The following is a 21,974-nucleotide window of genomic DNA, read 5'->3' on the forward strand; positions in this document are numbered from 1 at the left end:
AAATATAGAAACATTCAATTTTATACAACACAACTCAAGTCTTATAATTGTGAAGTAAAATTTCCCCTTAAACTTAAGCAACTCATTAGTACATATATAGACATATTCTTACATTTCATGGTTCACTTGCAAATTCTGGACCAACATCATCAAAATGTTTTTAGACCTTTCCATCAAATGAATAATGCAAAAACACCCACTGTTTTTTTTTAGCTCTCGTGATGTTATCTCATTTGAATGGCAAATTCTATTGATAATGCTTATACACAATCTCTATAACCTGGGATGATTGCGAAATAAAACATCTTCTTCACCGAAACATCTTTGTAGTTTTCCAACCCATGCCTTCAAGGAACATATCACCTAACTTGACAAAACTTGTTTTCGATACGTTGTTATCTTCCTTGCAGTATAACATGCATGCAGTTGTTCATACTACAATCAATCTTCTCAACCGGTTGATGCTTCGCCGATCGACAAGAATTTGTGCAAAAGAGGCAATACACTTTTGAGGAACATGTCAGTTAGATCTAGCTACCACAAGCTTAACACATATTGATAACATAAATCCGGTTGCTCCTTCGTAAATGGACTAGTATGCAAAGGTCAATGTATTATAAAATTGTTCAGCATCTACATATTGGGAAACTCTTCCATATAGGTTGACTCAGCTCCCACGTTAATTAGCATTAACATCAAGTACTTCGATGAATGACCTAAGACTTATAATAACAAATACATGATAATTTCTAAATTATCAACACATAATGCAGCATCCTACATTTTATAGATATGATCACACCTATTGATTGTTGCTCTCTGGTAACAAATAACACATCAATTCACATAAGAACTCTCACAAAATATCTAAATCACTTTCTCAAACCTAATGTACAATAAAGAGCACAATGCAACAAGAGTATCTATGACCAACAAACAAAAAGCTAAAACCAAATGTAAATACACACAACCACTGTACACACAACCAAATGTAAATACATGTAACGTTAGATACATGATCAAACCAAATGCTAAAAAATACTCAAAGCAAATGCAACATAATGAAAAAGAGAGCCTAAACCAAATGCATAAGAGGAAATTAATATCAAATACCTTCATAGACTTTCGAATGTCATGTGAATTATTGCTACTGTTTCTAAAATTTTTTGACAACATTTAAAAAATATTGTCAAATATGAATAAATACTAATAATATATTTTTGTGATATTTTATCAAATATTATGTATAATTTATGTCACTAAAACCTTTTTAAATATTATAAAAAAATTTAATAATATTTTTATTAAATGTCTGAAAAAAATATTATTAAAAATTGCATGTATAATAGGGCATGAGCTCAACCCCTCGTGTGCTCTTAGGGAGTTTGAGTGAGAGAAGTTCATGGTAATGGTGACACCTCACAATGGGGACCAGTCAAAAAACAAAGATCAGAATGACAGAAAGAGAGCAAAACTACCTAGAAGTATCATGTTAGTACTAAGGGTAAATAGTTATTTTCGGATTTAAACGTGTAGAGCGTTTGATAAATCCATTTCCGAAAGATAAAAATTTAAATTTTAGTTTTTGAAAGTGAAAAAAAGTGTGACAAATTTATTCATTTGTTAATTTTTGTTTGTTAAAGAATCTACGTGACACATTTAAGGAAAAATTTGTTAGCGCTCTACACATTCAAGAATGAAAATGATTATATACACAAAATATAATTTAATATTCATAAGTTAGAACACTTAAAAAAAAATAGGAAAAGTAAACATAAGTAAAAACAAAGATAATAATAAGTATAATATTGATTAATAAGCATAATCTATTTGTTGTTCTAAAATTTCTATTGTGACAATATTAGGTAGTGACAAAATTAAGTTAGATCTCATTTTTTTCTTGTAAGAATTAACTTAATAACTATGTGTTTTTGTTTGAGTATCATATTTTGAGTAGTGTACTGTCACATTAGACATTCCAGAACTATATACAAATTATGCTTATTAAGAATGTGTCACGTAGATTTTTTTATTGACAATAACGGATGGAAGTTAATGAATAAATAGATTTATCATATTTTTTTTACTTTTGAGACTAAAATTTAAATTTTAATGTTCTAGAGATGAATTTGTTAGTATTGTATACATTTAATAATGAAATTAACTATTTATACTAGTGTTAATGATGATTTTGACGACATATTGGAGGAGGGGAGAGAAAGTGAGAAACGTGAGGATGAGGATTTTTTGTGTAGATATGATTCAAACTTAATAACGGTTTGACTAACACGCTAAAGATGATCCACACAAAACTAATTTTCATTAATTATATAGCTGAGATTGATGTAATCAAGTGTTTTTAATTGTTTATTCTTAAATTTAAAACTTAATGTGTCACATAAAAATTGGTAATATCATCTATCTACAAGTGTTAATCTAGGATTAACTAATAATATTTTGAGATTAGTGTAGAAAATTGATATTAATGCGACTGTTACGTTCAAAAAATATATAATGTCATTATATATGGTTGATCACTATTTCTTTTACAATGAGATAAAAAAAAATTGAGACTCTGGGTCCAATTAGCTTTGGTGTCATGACTTATGCTAACATTTTGATTTTATTTCACACATTTCTTGTAGTGATTTTATTGTAATTTTGTAGAATAAGCACTGTGTAACATCACTAGAGTAGGAGAAAATAATAATTCACCAAAGAATTTATTTTTGACATGAGAGAAAATAGTCTAACAATATGAGAAGTATATATATATATATATATATATATATATATATATATATATATATATATATATATATATATATATATATCCTAATACGAACTATATTTTTTTTAAAGATTGATCCAAATACGAACTCCATTCCTGGTGTATATGCAAAAAACTTTTGGTTTCTGATGTCAAACTCTTGTTTGCTTTGAATCCATATAAAAGTAAACTAACCGAAGCAATAATTTTTTTTCCTCTAATCAAGTACTCTTTCTTTTATTAAAATTGGTTTTTAATTAGTATATCTTCAATTAATTTTGTGTACATATATTCAATTCTTTTATGCCTACTCTTCTTGCTTTTCTCAGATAATATTCAAAAATCAGATTTTTTTAATATTTTATATTCTGCATCTTACTCGAAGTGAACTATTGTTTGCTTAATGCTTAACTATGCATGCACCGAAATATATATTAGTTATTAGCTTTGACGGGACATGGTTGGGTTTTACTTTAAGAATGTTCTACATATCTTAGATTTCTTTTCCAAAATGTAAAGAGAATGAACTAAATGGCTCACTGTCATCATTATTGATCGCTTTCAAAACTAGCCCGTTGTCATTTATGAATAATATTAGCTTGATTCAACTTGGTATTGACTAGTAAAATATTGCAAATTAAAAGAAGGGAGTAGCCTTTAATTATTCAATTCCTCCAATACTAACATAGCCAGTTCTGGAAGCTATCTCTCATGTCATCACTAGCTACTAATTCCCTTTAATTGATGTTAGTCCGAGACGAATCTAAAGATAATTCAACACTTTGAAGTTTGAATTGAAATTCATGCAGCTGCCAATTGTTTGGTCCATGCCAATAACGGAATAACCTGCTTATCGATCTTGCAATGATGAATTCAATCCAATGGGCTCGCAACCAACTTTTTGTATGCCGCCCACGATTGCATGCATGAACATCTTTCTTACTTTACATTGCAACTAGATTCATATTCTTTTACATTCATCCTCTTGAAATTAAAGCTTTATATGCATATATATATCTAATTAATTAATAATACATGTTATGGCATAAGATTAGATCGAGAATATTTATAGCTACATTATAACTAAATAATTGTTTAAATAAAAATAGGTTTTCTAAAGTTATTAAAAGAAAGTCAATTTTATGACCATGGAAAGCAGCCCGATAGAATGAATCTAATAAATATTATATTGACAAATTACTAGTACTATTCAAAGTTATACGGAACTAATTAATTAAGAAAATAAAATTAAAAAATCACAAGAGATATTTATTATGTCAAAAATATAATGCTTCACATTTATTTTTTTAAGCAATAACAAACATTATATTTAGTTAATATTCTCTTAACCTGTGCCTTAAACCTGTTATTGCATGACTTGACTCTTTAATTAATATTTACAATATTCCATCAAAACAAAATGCACAACAACATGAAGAGTTAGCTTTTTCGATATATAAAAGATGCATATTATATATTATGCTTTGTATATTTGATTTTTATTGTACCGGTAAATTATTATTTCATATCATTTCTTTAAAAGTGTTATAATTCTTAACTAGGTTATCAACACAGATTAATAAATTATTAAGAAAACAAAAATTACTGTATCATTAAAAAAGTATAGAAGTACACATAGCTTTCATTACCTTAATAATATCCTCTGATGGCCTAAAATATGTTTTACAGGGTAGAGGTGCCTGGATATACTATGGTAGTTTCATGGTTCACATGCACGATCAATTTCTATATATAGCCTAATTTTATAGACAACTGAAACCTTTAAGGACACAAGAGGAGATAGATAACTACAGCCAGAGACTTCAATATGTCTGAATTCTAGCCGAAACTAAAGTTGCTTTGGGAATAAAACTTCAAATCTTGCCCATTTCGTTCCAGCGATGCGAACAAGAAATTAAAGTATTACTCACAAAAGTTTGATAACTATTAGTAATTTTTGTTACTAATTACTTGTGTTACTGAAGTTTTACTTACGATTTTTTAAAAATTACATATAAATTATTTTGTCACTATAGTTAAGTTTCTTTTAGCATCATGAAAGATCATCAGGTAAAATTATAGATCATCATATTCTACCTCCTCTCTCACGTCTGCACTTTTTTATTTATTAATTTAGGCATTGGAGTGTGATCTTTTACTAGTACACCTCCACTAATAGCACAGTCGATTGAGTAAGGATCATAAAAAATATTAAGACCCTGCGTCAAGTTTATAACCACACCTCCACTAAGTAACATTGTCGATTGAGTACGATCATAAAAAATTGGAATTCAGAACCTTCAACCCAACGTTAAGATTCAAGTAATAACCAGTCTCAACTCCAAGATCTCGCAGTATCAAGTGATCTAGCTAGATCTAAAAAATTTCATTTGAATTTGTTTCTATATTAATCACATAATTAAACAAAGATAAAGCTCAACCCAAGAAAAAAAATATTATCAAATAAATTCCAGTATATAAGAACAACAATTTTTTTTCCAGGAATTTACGCTCTAAATTAACAACCTATTTACCTGCTTATTCTATATGAAATCGATCCATGACTATATAGCATAGCTTCCCGATTTACATTACCTGACAGATTCTCTTTAAAATACCCAGAATTAAAGGAAAAACAACTAAAGGTGCATATTTAAGATGTAAACATTAAAAAAAAAAAAAGAAACAAAATATAGAATCTCGCACACCCATTTTACTTTTGCATAGGAAGAGGTAGTGCATTAAAGTTTGCTGATGTTAGGTGATCCTTTTTGTTTGCTTCTACGTACACAAGACATTCATGGATAGAATTATATGTCATTTGGTGGGGGAGGTAGCACCCAAAACCAAAACAATTTCTCATTAATACAAGTGATATGCATCTTTCCGACTAAATAAAACCCCCCTTTCTTGAGATTTTATTATTATATAGCACTCCGTTTAGTATTTTCTAATTTTACTCCTAAACATATTTAATATTTCCTAGGCGATGGTGTGTGATCAATAGGCAATTAGGCATGCACAAGAGATTGTTATGCTTGTGCTACGTGCGTGGGCATGCTTATACAGGTAGGTCCTTTTAGCTAGGGTTTTTTAAAAGCTTCTGAGCTACAGGCAGGTGCGTAGGCTATTCTTTAAGAGGCTAAACGTGAAATAGGTTTGAATAGTTTATGAAAAAAAATATTAGTAATTAATCTAGCTAGGACATACATAAATTGGTAATAATATTTAAGATTTTAACTTCTAATTGTAACAAGCTAATATTGTACGAATATATTCTTCAAATTAACGATTTTTTTCCTACTTTTTTTTGCTCATATTTTTTCCCTATTAAAAGAATTGGAAAATAGAGTTTATAAACATGAGAAGATCTAACATCAATAGTAAAAGACCAATCAGATTTGTACAATACACAGTAATCTACGCGCAGGTGTAAGAGAGAGTTAGAGTATTTTGATGCGAAGAACTAATATATTTGACTGTCTAATTATTATATTGTCAACACTATTTTTTAATTAAAATATACCCTCAATATAGAGAGACAGAGTCATATATACTAAAAATTTAAATACTGTAATTTTATATCAACAAATTTATGGAACTATCATTATCAAACTGTATTATAACTATAACTTTTAAGGATAATGTATAATATATACATCTTTACTTATTTATACATTGTGACAGCAAATAAGAAGTTGTATTATAATTATCTGGTATAATTCAACTTAGACTCAGATTAATTCTTTAAATAAGATCTTGAGTTAACATTTTACGGATGAAAAAACTTAATTAGGAAAAGACACCACCATTCACACTAATAAAAATTTTCTCTTAAAGCATAGATTGTATCAGTTTTCATTTTACTTACCGCTCTGCTCCGTCCATATGGTAGGTAGCATGGGCCTGTGACGCGTGACCCAAGTCCCTGTGCATGTGGCAAATTTGAAAGTTTTAACGTAATCGTGGACCCAAAGAAAAATTGAACATTTTACCATAATGAATTAAAGCAAAGAGCAAGCATGTAGTAATTGAAAGTTTTGGCCACCAAAAAAAAAAGAAGAAATTAGTTAAAGCTTTTGTTTTTTTGACGAAAGACATCGATCCTGTTTATAGTGAGCTTCCACGTTTGCCATTTGCTTTAGCTTTTTGGTTCCTTGGTCGCAAGAAGAAGCTGAAGACATACTATTTAATTGGCCCACTTGACACTAGTTTACGTGACACTACACAGTTTCAGTATTCCGTGGCCAAAAGTCACAATAGTAAACTAATTTCTTTCTCATTGATAACACTTTCTAAAATGATTTTAATTTCACAAAAAGGCCATAAAAGTTTAGATACACACTTGGGTGCGTGACAACCACCATAGTCTTGAAGAAGAATTAATAACCTTGTGTATTTTTTCGCTAATATGAAATCAAAAGCCCTAAACCCAATTTTTTTTCTCCAACTATTTCATGTCCTTTAGCGTTGAAAGCAACTTTATCTTGTAAGGCAGCAAAGCATTACTCGAAAAGTAGATTCCCTTGTCAATATACAAAATATAGTAATATAGGAAGGTGCAAGCTTACATATTTTTGTCTATATATTCTTTATTTTTCAAGTTCTTTTAAGTAAAATTTAAATACACGTGAAACGGGAAATGCCAATGTTGACCCAGAATTAAATTTGCGACAACAACTATGTTATGTCTCCAAAAATAGGTACATGATGCGAAGCTGACAAGTGACCATCCGTATGATGTTTTGAACATTAGTGGGGACGTTGCGTATAACTGATTGTGCAATAAACTTAAAAAGTGTGTTGGATATCAAAACCAGGGGTTCGATCAAAACTTATCCCAAGAAGAAAGTGTAGTCAGTTCGAGTGTGAATGACAAAATTGGAGCAATGGAGAAAGATAAAAAGAGAGAGAGAAAAGTGTGGGAGTTAATTATCGATGTTGAACAAAATATAGACAGGTAAACAAAAATAAACGTGGAATCAAGATTGAGACACAATGAATGTTAGAGTGAACTGTTATAATTTCAACCAGTGATTGATTGGTTGGTACGGTTATCTGCCTGGAAGCTTACTCGAGTTACAATAAAAAGCGTTACATAATCAAATCTAATTTCGAACAAGGGATTTTGTACTGCTATGGTTGTTACCCACCTGCCACCTGATTTTATGGATATTTCTAAAAGTGAAACCTTTTAGTTCTTGTTTAAAGTAATAAGGCTCTTATATTCACATGAATAGAATTTCTAGGTAACATACGCTACCAAAAAAAATGTTTTTATTTTTTCTAAAAGCAGTTTTTTTTTTTTTTAAAAAAAAAAAGAAGAAAGAAAACTGTTTTTATTTTTTGAAAAAGCAAATCAAATCAAATCAGAGAATGTGACGTCCTGTTTTCCATCTTGAAAATAAAAAATAAGGTTTGATTTTCAATTGGATGTCCACTATGTGATGTCTCTCAGATTTAAATGTACATAAAAAAAAAAAAACACATAGTGACATTATATGAGAGAATATTAATATAGCATTTATTGAGGAAAATATGACAAAAAAATCAGTTAAAATGATTTGGACAAATACAAATGAAAACCTCAAGAGACACAAGTTCAAAAAATAGATGACATGATTTTTAATCCGAGGAAAAGGAAAACTAAAGAGAACAATGAAAAAAATCATGAAAGAAGATCTTAGACTTAATAATATTTCTTAAACTCCAATTTCAATTGTGTTAAATAATATGGTATAATACAGATAAAACCTTGTTGTTACATACCTTAATATCTCCTAATAAATTATCATGCCATTCTTTCTAGTTCCCCATTAGCATTCATCAACGATTATGAAGTTTTAAAAATGCCAAATTTTGCTAATTGTTAGAAGTATAAATCTAATTTCACGTCATGTGAAATGCCAAATTCATTTTAGTATCATACTAATACCATGTTAAATAGCGTGGTTGGGTCTAAGCCTCTAGGGTCAGAATCAATGTTGAAAAAGGTGATTCGCATTTTTTAAATCTTTCTATGGATCAATGATTATAATAGAAAGGCTCCATTCATGAAAACCCAAGTCATTTCTCTAGATGTTTTTGACAGTGTAAGGTTTAATTCCAACACTAACACTAATAACCCGTGAATCTTTCATAAACCAAAAATATACAAAAAGAATTTCAACATCCTTTGGCGAGGTCTTGACAATGACAAGGCGCATAAAGCCAAAAGTAAACATATGTTCAGTCTGACATCAGTAGCGAGCCTGAACAGCATAACCAGCTTGTATATATGAGCCTTGAAACAACAAAATTAGCCTACCAAGTACCAACTCTTTTACATAAATTGCATGCTGCGATACTTCTCACTAAAGGAAGCTAATTTGCCTGATGCAAACTCTTGGAAAAACTAGCCAAGACATTGCATTCATACACAAGTCATTGGAAAAATTACCAAGACAATCGAAACCCATGATTAGCCATATACTAAGAGGCTATCCGTTAAATCCCTTCTGTGACAATCAAGGAGCTGAAAAATAGTAGAAACAAATATTAAGCACTGTCCAAATCACCATAAATGATTGTAGCTAAATTATTCATGTCATATACACAGAATAATAATTAGTTTGAAAATCTCAGAGCAAGAATATCAATTGTTTCAATTTGATTTAATGCAAATATGCAATTGCCTTTTATATTGACTAAAATTGGCCATTATAAGCCAGAATGTGTGAACAAGAGGCCAAGGAACATTGTTTTTCGTATTACTGACAATTGATATTTGTTTTTATGAAATACTAGGGCAGGCCCTCATCATAATCTTGCTTATCACATGAGTCATCCCTTGTGGGTAGCTAACATGAGACTGGTTGAAAACCTTAATAACACCAGAATCACTCCTGCTACTGAATAGTCATCGATCTTGGATAGCAGCACATAGTGGTCAATCCCCAAAAACACTAGCAGTATAATGTATTGCAAGATGGCCACTACTCCAAAATTATATATGCAGATTATATCATTTATACTGAATACATATATATACTCAAAAATCAGGAAAAAAAATCCAAATTCTTGACATATTCATGATTAACTATAAAAAGTCATAGGTATACCCATATGGCCTAGAACCCCTAGGTCATACCCTAGGGAATCTTAGCTTATCATTGAGCTGAACAGGTGTTGGTCCCTCAAAGACTCTACAGACCTAGTCAAGGATGGAGAATTAAGTTTATCTTAATCAAAACATTATTAAGACATCATCACCAGGTAATCTTGGATTAGCATCATATTAAGACAAAAGTAAGGCCAATGGACAGTATGACCCATTAGAATGTGTATATAAAAGGTTAGACTCTCAAGGTAGCACACTTTCATTTTCATGTATTACTCCTATTTACTATATTGGGTGGATATCTAACTTGGGTGTCGGAGTGCCTTTGTAGGTACCACACCCCTTTGGACTTAAAACAGAAGATGGCGGAAATTGATGGAGATTGACGAGGAGGACTGAGACACACAAGGGAAAATTATCATTGTACCCTAAGACAGGTACAAAAGGTTTTAAGCAAAACATGCAAGAAAATAACTAATAAAAGTCAAGGAAACAAACAAAATTAAAAGACATTCACATTTCAAATACATCTTACATATTCAACAAAAAGTGAGAGTGGGTGTTGCAAAGAGAAAAAGGAAGGAGGTTGAGGGTTCTGAAAGGAGAAAGATAGATATATGCAGGCTTTATAAGGGCCCTGCTTCCTTACTGCCCATAGACCTGAAACTTCTGACTACCCCTCTCCACTCTCTTTCTCTACACATACACTAAATTTCTCTCTGAATTGAATTAAGTCAAAATAAATGGATTGTGAACTGAATCAACTGATATAGGCACATTTATAGAACCACCAATCATTATTTGAAATAGTAGTTAAAAGCCATCATAAAACTATAATATCTATATTTAATAGAATTTACATTTTACATAAGCAATTTTCATACAAATATATTAATGCTTCCATGAAGTCTTGAGAACGAATTTTCACAAGAAAACTTACGAGAGATAAACTGTATAATCCATCCAACAACAGGGATATGGTAGAGGAACACTTTGATAGATGACCAAAATCCACTGCAACCAAAAGCATCAATAATAAAGTGTAGAATAAGTTTTGTAGTCTCATAGAGTTCAAGAAGGATGTGATCAACTAACCTGAAGAGAAAAACACAACCGTATATTTCAAGTATTATACCAACAATTGGCCACCTCACAAAGATGAAAAAGAGACCTAGAAGAAATGATGCAGAACCCTGCAAAAATGGCAATGCAAGCTAGTTGTCTCCATATAGAATGTTTCATTATTGATTCATAAAGTATTTTGAAATTCTATATCAAGGTGGATAAAGACACTCACAACTAACGTTAAGACATGATGTAGTAGTAGAAGAACAAAGGACGAAAGATAAAACACACAGGCATCCATTCAAATAGAACATTTGCGGGGCTTAATGTTTCATTACAGAAAGAGATGCTGGAAATCCAAAGCAAATAAATCTTTAATTCATCAAGGTTAGTACTTGGAGTAAGACAGATTACTGAGGCATCAGGAAACTTGGAAATTTTATGGGTTATGTATGTCAAAAATAAATTTGAGATACTCCATATATCACAACTAGCACATGCATTTAGTTGGAGTGCTGGAAGGAAAGCTCTGATTATTCTGAACATAATTTAGAATTTGATGACAGATATTTTAAGTTGTATCTGAAGACGCTTCTTGTCATGTATATATTCGTTACCATCACTTTACAAAACTATCATCTGCTACATGACAGGCAAAGCAATCTAACTAGTTTAACAGATCCACAATCTGCATTCAATTCAAGCTCTATGATTTTAATGCAGACAATTTTGTAATGAAGAGGGAAGGAGAGAAGAGTGCCTTAAAGTTGGCTCTATTAGTGAAAAGTGCCCACGTGGAACGCCAACCAAGCAAAATGCCAACCCCTGCCAAGGAAAAAATCTGATACCAAAACCGAAATTAGGGTTCTTTATAGCAACCTCAATTCGACGAAAGATAAATTAGATTGAAGAAAATTAAGGCTCACATTTCCCAGAGCAAGCAAACCACGGTCAAAGAAAAGAATTATGCCAAGAAATGTGAAAAATAAGCCGAAACCAATTAGGCCTATACCAATCTCTGTCCAAGGTCAAACATGCACACACAAACACACACACAGTGTCAATGATGTTCAAACACTTAAATTAGAATAAACAAAAAAGAGAATGCAGTGGCATTGCAATGCTTCTTACTTACTCTTTATCTCGGTTATCTCGTAAGCCATAATTGATTAGTAAAAACTGCACAATAATTGACAAAAAATGGAGAGTGATCAGATCATGAGTTAAGATACACTGCCCCTTACCCTAATTCCTGTGACTAACTTTAAAATTACAAACCAAAAAAATGAGTAATAACTACAAGTTTTGAAAAATTCACCTCTAATAAGACGAGTTGATGCGGAAGAAGGAGAAGGAAGAGGATACTCGATGCTGATGCTGCTTCTGCTTCTGCTTTTTTAAAAACTAAGGTTGAGACAGTCACTGGGCCATCTACTTGTTATCACAGGCCTCATGGGTTCAAGCCCAAACAAACAAATACCATTTTTGGGAGGTGGAAAATTGGACGCATAATAAATAATTAAGACACATGTCTACGATATTAGGAATTAATTCTTAATGTAGAATAAACAAATTTTTAGTGGTAAAAAAAGGCACATAATAATTTAACACAGATTAAGAAAATGATATTAACATTTTGTTTGTGTTCCAATTATTTATAATTTCTTAATGTCTTTGTTAGATATCAAACCAGAGCATCAGAGCTTAAGGAAGAAAGGAAAATATTGCAGAGAAAACAAAGATAGTTTATGTGTAAAAAGATGCAAAATGATTCATTCATTTTGAGAGATTAGATTCAATCACATGTATACAGAAATAGTGGATAATTCTGAGAGTATTACTGTTAGTAGATACCATAACAGAATTAAGTGAGGATGTTTGCGTGCAACTGCAGGAATGTATTGGACAGCAACAATTGATTGAGCAACTTTTTTCCTCACAAAGTGCAGTGCTAGGTTCTTGAAAGAAGAATCAAATTATATCATCAAATCTTGGTGGGGTAATGGATGAAATGGAAACCTTCAGCTCCAGCAACAAGATCTTTAGGCAAACGTTCAGCCCAATTGTTAAGTCAAGCACCATTCCTATAGTACTTGCTTGCATTGTACTCTTCTAATGAAATTTGAACTTAATGCTTTTTTAAATGGTAGTAATTTGGTAGATTTAAGAAGTTTATATGCATAACTTATTTTTAACTTACAAAAGAAACTTATTTTATTTTATTAATTTTTTTTATAAATGTTAATAAAGAGACTTATTCAAACAGGACCTAAAGCAAACTCGTAGGGTCTGGTTTGACAAACTAAGCAACTTTACACAATAAACTCTCTCTCTTTTTTTATTTTCTGTTATATTTTTCCTTTCCTTCCTTCGATTTTGGCCTGATACCTTGCATGGTATTAGAGCTATCTAATTCATGGCCACTAAGTTCTACCAACCTTCACTTTTCAAACTTTTTCAAATATCTAAGAATTGGATAATGGAAATTTAATTTTTTTTATCATGGAAGCACAACATTCTTGCAGTTATCAAGGGATAATACAAATTTTGAAGCATGTCAAACAAAGTGAAGAGAAGTTAGCATCAGAGGAGGATCGCCCACCAGATAAGCCTTTAGAAGAATTTTTCAATTAGGAGCAGTTCGTGTCTTGGCTGTTAGCATTAATGATAGAGACCTTTACAACAAGAATGGTTGGTTGTTAGAAGTCTCATCGAGTTTCGGCCAAACTTAAAAAAGATTCTTTGCTTCGTAAACAATGGCCAAGGAAGAATGGGAGGAACATATAGTAGAGAAAAGAAAGAGATAATTATATGTGAAGTTGCAAAATGATTTATTCATCATTTGAGAATACATTCAATGGAATCCAACTCTTATGAAGTAGGCAATTCACTCTAGAGAGTGAAATAAGTAATCTCTAACCTTGATTAAAAAATTGACTATATCAATATTACGTATAAATACATAATAAATTATGAATGTGATAAAATATTAATTGTTTTTTTTATCAACCATTAAGATTACTTATTTTATTCTTATTCACTTGAGAAAAAAAAGTCTTATTCAATTTCTCTCTCTCTCATATATATATATAATTAAATAATACCAAGAAAGGTTGTTAGACTCATGATTCTACATAAACTTGTTTATACTCCATAAATTCGATTTATAGAATCGAATTGTAACTCATAAGAGTTTACTCAATTTAAAAAATATATTAATATTCATATATATAAAATCATAAATAAATATTTCAACCATAAAATAAATCAAATTCATCTAAGATATTCTCAATATAATAATCATATTTTGATATGTTTCTTAGATATTCTAATTGACCTTATATCTATCGCTTAAGGATGGTTATACTTGTTGGAGTCGAATCTCACTCACGTTGCAGGTATAACACTCAATGCCTCACTACAATGGCTATTTGTGATTCTGCAGTTGAATGCAAATAGTACACACTCGGGAGATATATGAATGCAAAGGGAGAGGGAAGTGAATTTTTATAGTTGCAACTTGTACATATACATGTATTCTATTATTAGTCTCAGACTCTTGAGTAATATTTATCCACAATAATAGTTATTGTTGTTTAACAAAAATGCAATGCTTGGTACACCATTAATGGACATGAACATGATTATCCATCCAAAAAATAAGAAAAAACACAACGCACAAGACTTGAAATAATGTTGCATTTCTCCAAACAAGGAAACAACAAAAACATAAACTCAAAGAGAAGACCAATGAGGTCGAGTGTCATCAGATTGGCCACATCAAGGTAAGCAAAAGAGTCAGACTACAAATTTAACTAGAACCTAAAAATTTAACAATGAAAGAGAACTTCAAACAGAGAATAGAAAAAGAAGAAAACCTGTCACAGAGGATGAAAATGGAAAATAGAATACAAAAGAGAACAATAATTAGTGACTCTGTCTAACTCCCTTCAACGTTGTCGTGGCCACGCACTTCACCGTTGTCGCAGCCACCACGCACTCGCACGGTCACAGTCTCACGGAAGAAACACGCACTTGACATTTCGGCCACTCGCACTTTTGCTTCGCACCGTCGCCGCAGCCACCACGCATGAGCATGGAGCACCTTGCCCTTACTTTTGGAGTTGCATTGTTGTGATGGAGTGACGGAATAACCAGGATGGAGTGAGAAAGAAGGAAAAACACAAACCCTCAAACAACATGCACTAGGACACAAGCACGAAGGGAGGAGGAAGAAAGAAAAATGAAATGAAAGAAATGATGTCATTTCATTTTTTCGCAAACCTAACGTAGACTAGCGAGTCTACGCTAACTCACCCGAATCTACTTGGATTTCAATTCTACTGCCGTTTTAACTCGCGAAGGCTCTGTAGAATCGTACGATTGTATGATTTAAAATGCGATTTTGACAACCAAGATGCCAAGTGATGTGGAATGTATTTGAGCTAGTAGATATCTTAAGAACTAGAATTAACCAAAAAAATATCGAGAAGATTTAATTCAATTAGTTGAATAAAGTGTGTGAGGTTATTATAAATTATCTTATACATGTGTGCATGTAATTCTTACATATAAAAAAGAATTTACTAATGGAATTGAAATTAATTAAAAATTGGTTGCTCTTCTTCTCTCTTTAATAATCTTTTATCTTTGTTATTTATTGCTTTGATGTTTTATGCATCATTATTTCTTTCTATTTTTCAACAAGGCTATAATTGAAAATGTAATAACTAATGCTATCTTAGAATTTCATTTTGAAATAAAGAATCAATAAATTAATATTTTAAAAAAGTTAAAGGAAAAGAAAAAAGGTATACAAATTTGGACTAAAATGCAAAGAATAACTTTTAGATATAAGTTGCTGAACATTTTTGTCAGTGCTTCAAAGTTCAAGCATATCAAAACGAATTCTTATCCTTCATTCAAAATTAATCTTATAGAATTTTTTATACATGCATAAAAATATCAATATACACTGATATGCATCATTTGATGATTTTTGAAAGTCGTGTCGATGTAGCACGAGATCAGGGAAGAGTAGAGAACACATGGGCATACCATACACAAAATTTAATTAGCTTTCAACTAGCCGTTGGTAGTTGTGAGGTTATTTTCCTCTCCAAAGTGTAATATGCCATGTAACTATACATTTTTAAACTTTTATGAAAGCCTTAAAATACTAAAATTTGTCGAACTTTTTGCATGATGTGGTGGCTGCTGATCCGAATTGTTCTTCCCCCTTGATCGCTAATCACGTGCTAAAGTGTTTGTCGTTTTATTGGAAATTTTATAGATGATTTATCAACTGAATGATTATATACTATATAATGTTTGTAATCATTGCAACCTACTGTACCACATAAAATAAGCAATTATCTTTTCGTAATTAATTAATATAAATGGAATATATACTTGCGTGTTTGAATTGGTTTAAATGGAGTAATTTCTTAAAAAGATCAAATAGTTGTTTTTTAATATACAAAAGTTAATTCAGATAGTTTAGAGGATTTAAAAGTGTTTCTGTAGTTTCCTAACAGTTGTATCGATCGGTAAAATATTTTATTTAAGTTATTCATTTTAAAATTAAGCAAAATTAATTTTGATATCAATGATTTTAAATTATTAAATTAATTTAATTAAATGTACTTTTACATTAATCTCAATTATAGATTTACATTAAAAATAAAGTTTCATTTTTATATACTGATAATATAAAATTTTATATTATTATTTAATCACAAATTATCCTTTGAATTATTTTAAAAGTTAAGAAATTTTTCATAAATAATAAGTTATGGGAATGACTATGTATATACTGTGAGTATAACTTTTTTTTCTTCTTAAAAATTATGTTTTGTTGAAATTTTTTTAACATTAAGCGAAATAGAAATTAAATGTTTCAATTCTATACAACTAAATTCAGATGAGGAGATCAATATGGAGTTGGTTTTTAGCTTAAGGCTAATTAAGCTGTGAATTAATTACTTCTATATCCTAACATGAGTGGTAGGCCAAACCCTGCTTCTTGCATGTCTTCTTTTTGTATAATTTCATAACCCATCTTAATTAATGTATTTTTTGTTACAAATATCCCTTACACGCGCATTATCGATAAATTTGTCTTATAAAAAAATAGCAGTAATTTATAAAATTACGCAAATAATTGTCTATGCAAGCCAACACACATGCTGGCTGCAGGTTCGAGGGGACGTACATTTTGATGAAGTTATTGACCATTAACTTAATATTTGTTGTATGCTAAACTGAGGAATAACATAACAAAAAGACAAAGAGAACCCTAGAGTACTAGATAACTTTTCTTGAAAGTATACCACTGGGCATATATTTGTAATTCAAGCAAGAAATATACACAGGATGCATGGAGCACTTGGGAAATCATATCCGATCCCTTCCAGATAGTAAGTGGATATTTGTCTACAAGCATATTGGGGATATTTATTTATCTGTTATTTATTTATTTTTCTTAATTTTTAAGAAACCAAACGTATTGAAAATTGGTTATAAATCGTAATTCCCTTATCTCCATTGAATATGGTCTAACAAATTTTAATTAAATTTATGACCTAAATAAAAAATTTAAATTATCAAACCCGAGAAAATTAATTTTACAATTTCAAAATTCACCAAGAAAAATTACATTTAAAAAATGGATTGGTTTTAGTAGTTTGGTCAAAATATTGAATTGAGATCATAAAGCGTGGATAAATTGATATATAATACGAACTATCATGTGACTCAAAGAGTCTAGGAATTAACAAATTATCCACTGATCATAATAGAAAGGGAAAATCACCATGCTGCCTTCTGAAGAGATTAACGATGCCAGTCAAGTTCTCAAAATCATGGTATATATAATACTGGAGATTTTAATTCACACAAGATTAGACTTTCATTTTTCAACTGCAAGATGTAGATAAAGCTGAAGACCTAAACAATTAACGTGATTCGCGAGATTTTTTCTTTGGGTATAGAACGCGTAACGTTAAACTATCTCTACAAGTTAAATAACATTGCTTGCAAAACGCAAATAAGTGAAGACTTGAATTTTGGAGCACCAACTTTCGATTTTCCCTGTTAACCTATTTTAAATTATTGTGAGTGCTTTAATTGATAATAGTTCATTTTATTGTTCTATGGTTATTGGTAATAACTTTTGCTTCCTAAGAAGAGTTTGAAAAGAAAATAAAAAATAAAAAACATTATCTGCACGGAAACTTCTAGTGAGTAGCGACCGTTTTGATAAAGTATTTCTTCAGTTTTTGATAATGATCGAGTGCTATTAAACTATTAATTATGCATTTCAAAATGCGAACGTGAGAACGACATGGAGCTGTAGAGTGTAGTTTAATGGAGAGGATCCTGAATCAATAATCATAAGTCATTATTCATATATAAGATGAGCGTGGGCACATGGGAGTTTGCCATAATTGGTGGTGTTGAAAATATGAACATCACTACGTGGGAATTCGACATGGAGGCAGCGAAAGAATATTCAAATATTAATCTAATTGATTATTTCTTACTTTTTTCGACACGATCAGATCATGACCAGCAAAATTAAATTTTTCGTCACATGACTTCTTCTTTTTTTCCTTTTCAGTGCATGTTCTCTTTTTAATATTTTTCCATATACTATCTTTTAAAACTAATACAGAATATAAAAAATATAAATAAAATCCATATAAGACGACTTAGGTGACTATCAATTATCAACCAGTCTGGCATAAGACAATATGATTATATATTATACTGTTGCATCTCTTGATATTATATAGTGGCAAATTAAATCTCAAATGAGCAATGAAATTGAATGCTTGTATAGATAATTCTACTCTCTGGATCAAAGTTACCTCTAGGTTGAATCCTAGTTCCCCTCCAATACAATTATGATGACTCGATCAAGAGTGAACCATGGTGAAACCCAATCCCATACAACAACACCCTGAAGTGCCCAGGGGAGGCACATCACTACACAGTAGTAGAAATTAACTCTTAATCTCGTGTATCGAGTGATCGCGATGCAACCACTTGAGGATAAAGACCTAACAAAACTAAAGAGAAGAACATAATACACATTTAATTTGAATGTTTCGGCTAAGTCATCTCACGAAACAAGAATGCGAGGATTGGTGAGGTAGGCTCTTGGGTTGAAGGGAGATGGGTTTGGTAACTAGAGTGGAGGAGGGAATGGTTTAATTGAGAAGAATCAATTTTGCAAAGGTTTATGGAGGAACTCAACAATATGGGGTGGGAGCAAAATGAAAATTAAAGGACCTGTTGGTGTGGACACAATGTCCCTCGGGAACTTTCTCGGCTAGCAATGCGTATAGCCTTCTAAAGAGGGGTTTTGGAGTTGTAGAGACGTTACATATTGTTTATCATGAGTTATGGGGATATCAAGTGACCTCAAATGTTGCCTTTCTGATGTTGAGAATCATGCATGACAGCTTTGTCAACTAGATCAAACTTGAGGAAAAGAAATATTAGGCTTAACAACATGGACTTCTCGTCCATTATGCCATCACCAAGAAGAAACGTTAGAACACTTAGTTTTTTTGTGCCTGATAGCATCAAGTATATGGAGCAGATGTTAGAATTGGCTAGGTGTACAGATATTCTACACTACAAACCACTGAAACACTTTCAACACTTGTTGAGTTCTAGCTGGAAGAAAAGAATTAAATGATAGATTGATGGTCTTATGGTTTGTGATAGTTTGGGACATTTGGTTATTGCGGAACAAGTTTGGTTTATTAACCAAGAGGTGGATGTAGAATCTTTACGAATCTCAATTACGGTACGTGCTTGGTTTTGGATATCATGCAAAGCAAAGCTAAATCATCTCTCTTTTTATGATTGGAGCACAAATCTCTTGGAGTGCTTAAACCGATCTGCCAAATAACAAAATTTGTAGGATTTTGTTTATTTGTGTAGGTAGCTATAAAAATACTGATAAGGAACAAGATTAATATTACATTATCTTGTTTCTATTTAGTTATTTGATGTTTTTAAAAACTGAAACTGTTATTCTGATTATTGATTTGATTTATACGGGGTATACCCACCTTAATATAATTATATTTGTCTAAGATAAAAAAAAATTGTACGAGAACATAAATAAAAACGTAAATGGAAGCATACAATTATAAAATGTAAAATAGTGTAATGTAACTATATTAATTATCCTTGTTTATGACCCAACTTAACCATTGTGTTTCACAACTCGATCCGCGATGTCTAACTTTTAGCTTTTGCTTATTTTTTCTTGGGTATGTTTACCTTTTTAAAAAATATGAAATTAGTTATTTCAATTACAGTCTACAAAGACTATATCTCATTAAATATAAGTGGCATTTTCAAAACCAGAACAGTTGGGATTTGGGAATATTTACGAAATATTTTTATTTGGTAGACAAAGTTGTTTTACATATAAAAATACCTACTATGATAAAAAAAAATGCCTAGTATGTGTAAAACAAAGTATGCTCTTATTTTTTCCTCACAAAAGAAAAAAGTATGTTCTTATTTTCTCAAATGTAAATTCTATATCTCCTATATATTAATTCACGTCCGTTTCTCATCAAAGTGTAGTCACTCCCTACAGATCATTGAGTTATTTAAAGTCTTCATAATTTTAATAACCTTTTACTAGTACACCTAAACCTGAGAATTTTGCAACGATATAGGTAAATGGAGTGGTCCTCTGAATGACTTTAACATAATTAGCTCCTCTGTAAGGCAAACTCGTTCTTTGACTTTCTCTAATTTTATCCTATAATATGTAGCTCCTATATACATTATAAGCATAATAAAAAAGGACACAGCTACACCCCATATACACGTCTGTGCCACTATCAAATCCTTCTCTCTTTCTAACTTAATACCTCCACGGATCTATTCTGACTATCGAATTTAATTTAATTATATGGAACTAAATTAAGAACATTGTCCAAATAAAAAATAATGATCAGATGGTTTATTTTTCCATGAACATCAATCATCACAAAGTCAACGAAACACGATCTAGACTTAAATTGAGAGACGTAATATTACACGTCATTGACTGCCATTAAGAATAAAAGAAAGAGGATGAAAAGTAAGGCACTAACATGGTTCTTAATTAGAATATGCATGGCAGTAGTAGCTAGACGCACATGGGGACATATGCAAATTTGAATTAATTGTAAGTCACTTAAAGTAAAGCTTTAAGTTAATTGAATAAAACAATTATTATTTCATACACAAATGTGAAATAATTAATATTTTTTTTGTTACAAAATATGAAATAAGATGAATGATATAATAGAGAGACAGACAGAAATATTATATAAATTGCTGTATAATTTTATTAGATGAATATAGTTTCTAATATACGGTTCATTTTGAAATAGTTGCGTCCGTTCTTTTACAAAGCGGGCACTCAATTATTTATAAGTGCTATGCACTGCGCAAATAAAACTATTTCAGTCTCTTGGACGCGTTCAGATATGTTCCATGTGACCAAACAAAGAAAAAATTAAGAAAATGATTTATCGAATGCCCTCGATCTGAGAACATGAAAGAAATGAAAGTAATTATTTCATAAAAAAAACAGAACATATCCATAAGGAGCTTAAATTACACATATAGCATGTTAATTTTGGGTAACTGAGAATATGTAAATGAACGATATTTTAGTCTTATACTTGTACTTGCATGGTTGAACACATATAATTATTATCCAAAGGTAGCAATGGCTGCTGCATGCCATTTCTTGAACAAATCAAATTATCATGATCCTCATGGATTTCTCCACGATGCGAAATACACTATTCACTTTACCTTCCCTCTGAACAAAAACAATAGAAAACAAGTGGAAAAGGAAAGGGTGAAAAAAGCATTTTGAATTTTCTTTCAGTCAAGAGAGGCAACTGAGAAGCTGAGAGAGAAATGATAAGAGAACAGCATTATTTGGGAACCTTTTGCTTTATTATTGTATAGAGTAGATCAAGAGGCTGATTTATATCTAAAAGAGTTGTT

General features: G+C 31.0%; 1 protein-coding gene across 1 annotated transcript; it reads right to left on the reverse strand.

The window, feature by feature from the left end:
• Positions 1–8,878: 8,878 nt before the first annotated feature.
• On the reverse strand, positions 8,879–12,376 carry LOC114395317 (vesicle transport protein GOT1). The gene is made up of 7 exons (XM_028357063.1): positions 12,253–12,376; positions 12,070–12,113; positions 11,861–11,952; positions 11,695–11,775; positions 10,965–11,062; positions 10,810–10,883; positions 8,879–9,284 (listed from the first exon to the last, which is right to left on the reverse strand). The coding sequence occupies exons 2-7, from the start codon at positions 12,095–12,097 to the stop codon at positions 9,277–9,279; spliced, it is 381 nt and encodes a 126-aa protein (XP_028212864.1). The 5' UTR covers positions 12,098–12,113; positions 12,253–12,376; the 3' UTR covers positions 8,879–9,276.
• Between the last annotated feature and the right edge of the window lie 9,598 nt (positions 12,377–21,974).

This window comes from Glycine soja, chromosome 18, assembly GCF_004193775.1.
Source record: "Glycine soja cultivar W05 chromosome 18, ASM419377v2, whole genome shotgun sequence".
Lineage (NCBI taxonomy): Eukaryota > Viridiplantae > Streptophyta > Magnoliopsida > Fabales > Fabaceae > Glycine > Glycine soja.

Excerpts from the sequence above, each read along its gene's own strand:
- LOC114395317 (XM_028357063.1), bottom strand. The coding sequence starts at position 12,097 with ATGGCTTACGAGATAACCGAGATAAAGA. Across the intron at positions 11,776-11,860 it reads GTTTGCTTGCTCTGGGAAAT|ATTTTTTCCTTGGCAGGGGT; the intron begins GTGAGCCTTAAT and ends TTTTGGTATCAG. Across the intron at positions 10,884-10,964 it reads GGTTGTGTTTTTCTCTTCAG|TGGATTTTGGTCATCTATCA; the intron begins GTTAGTTGATCA and ends TTTTGGTTGCAG.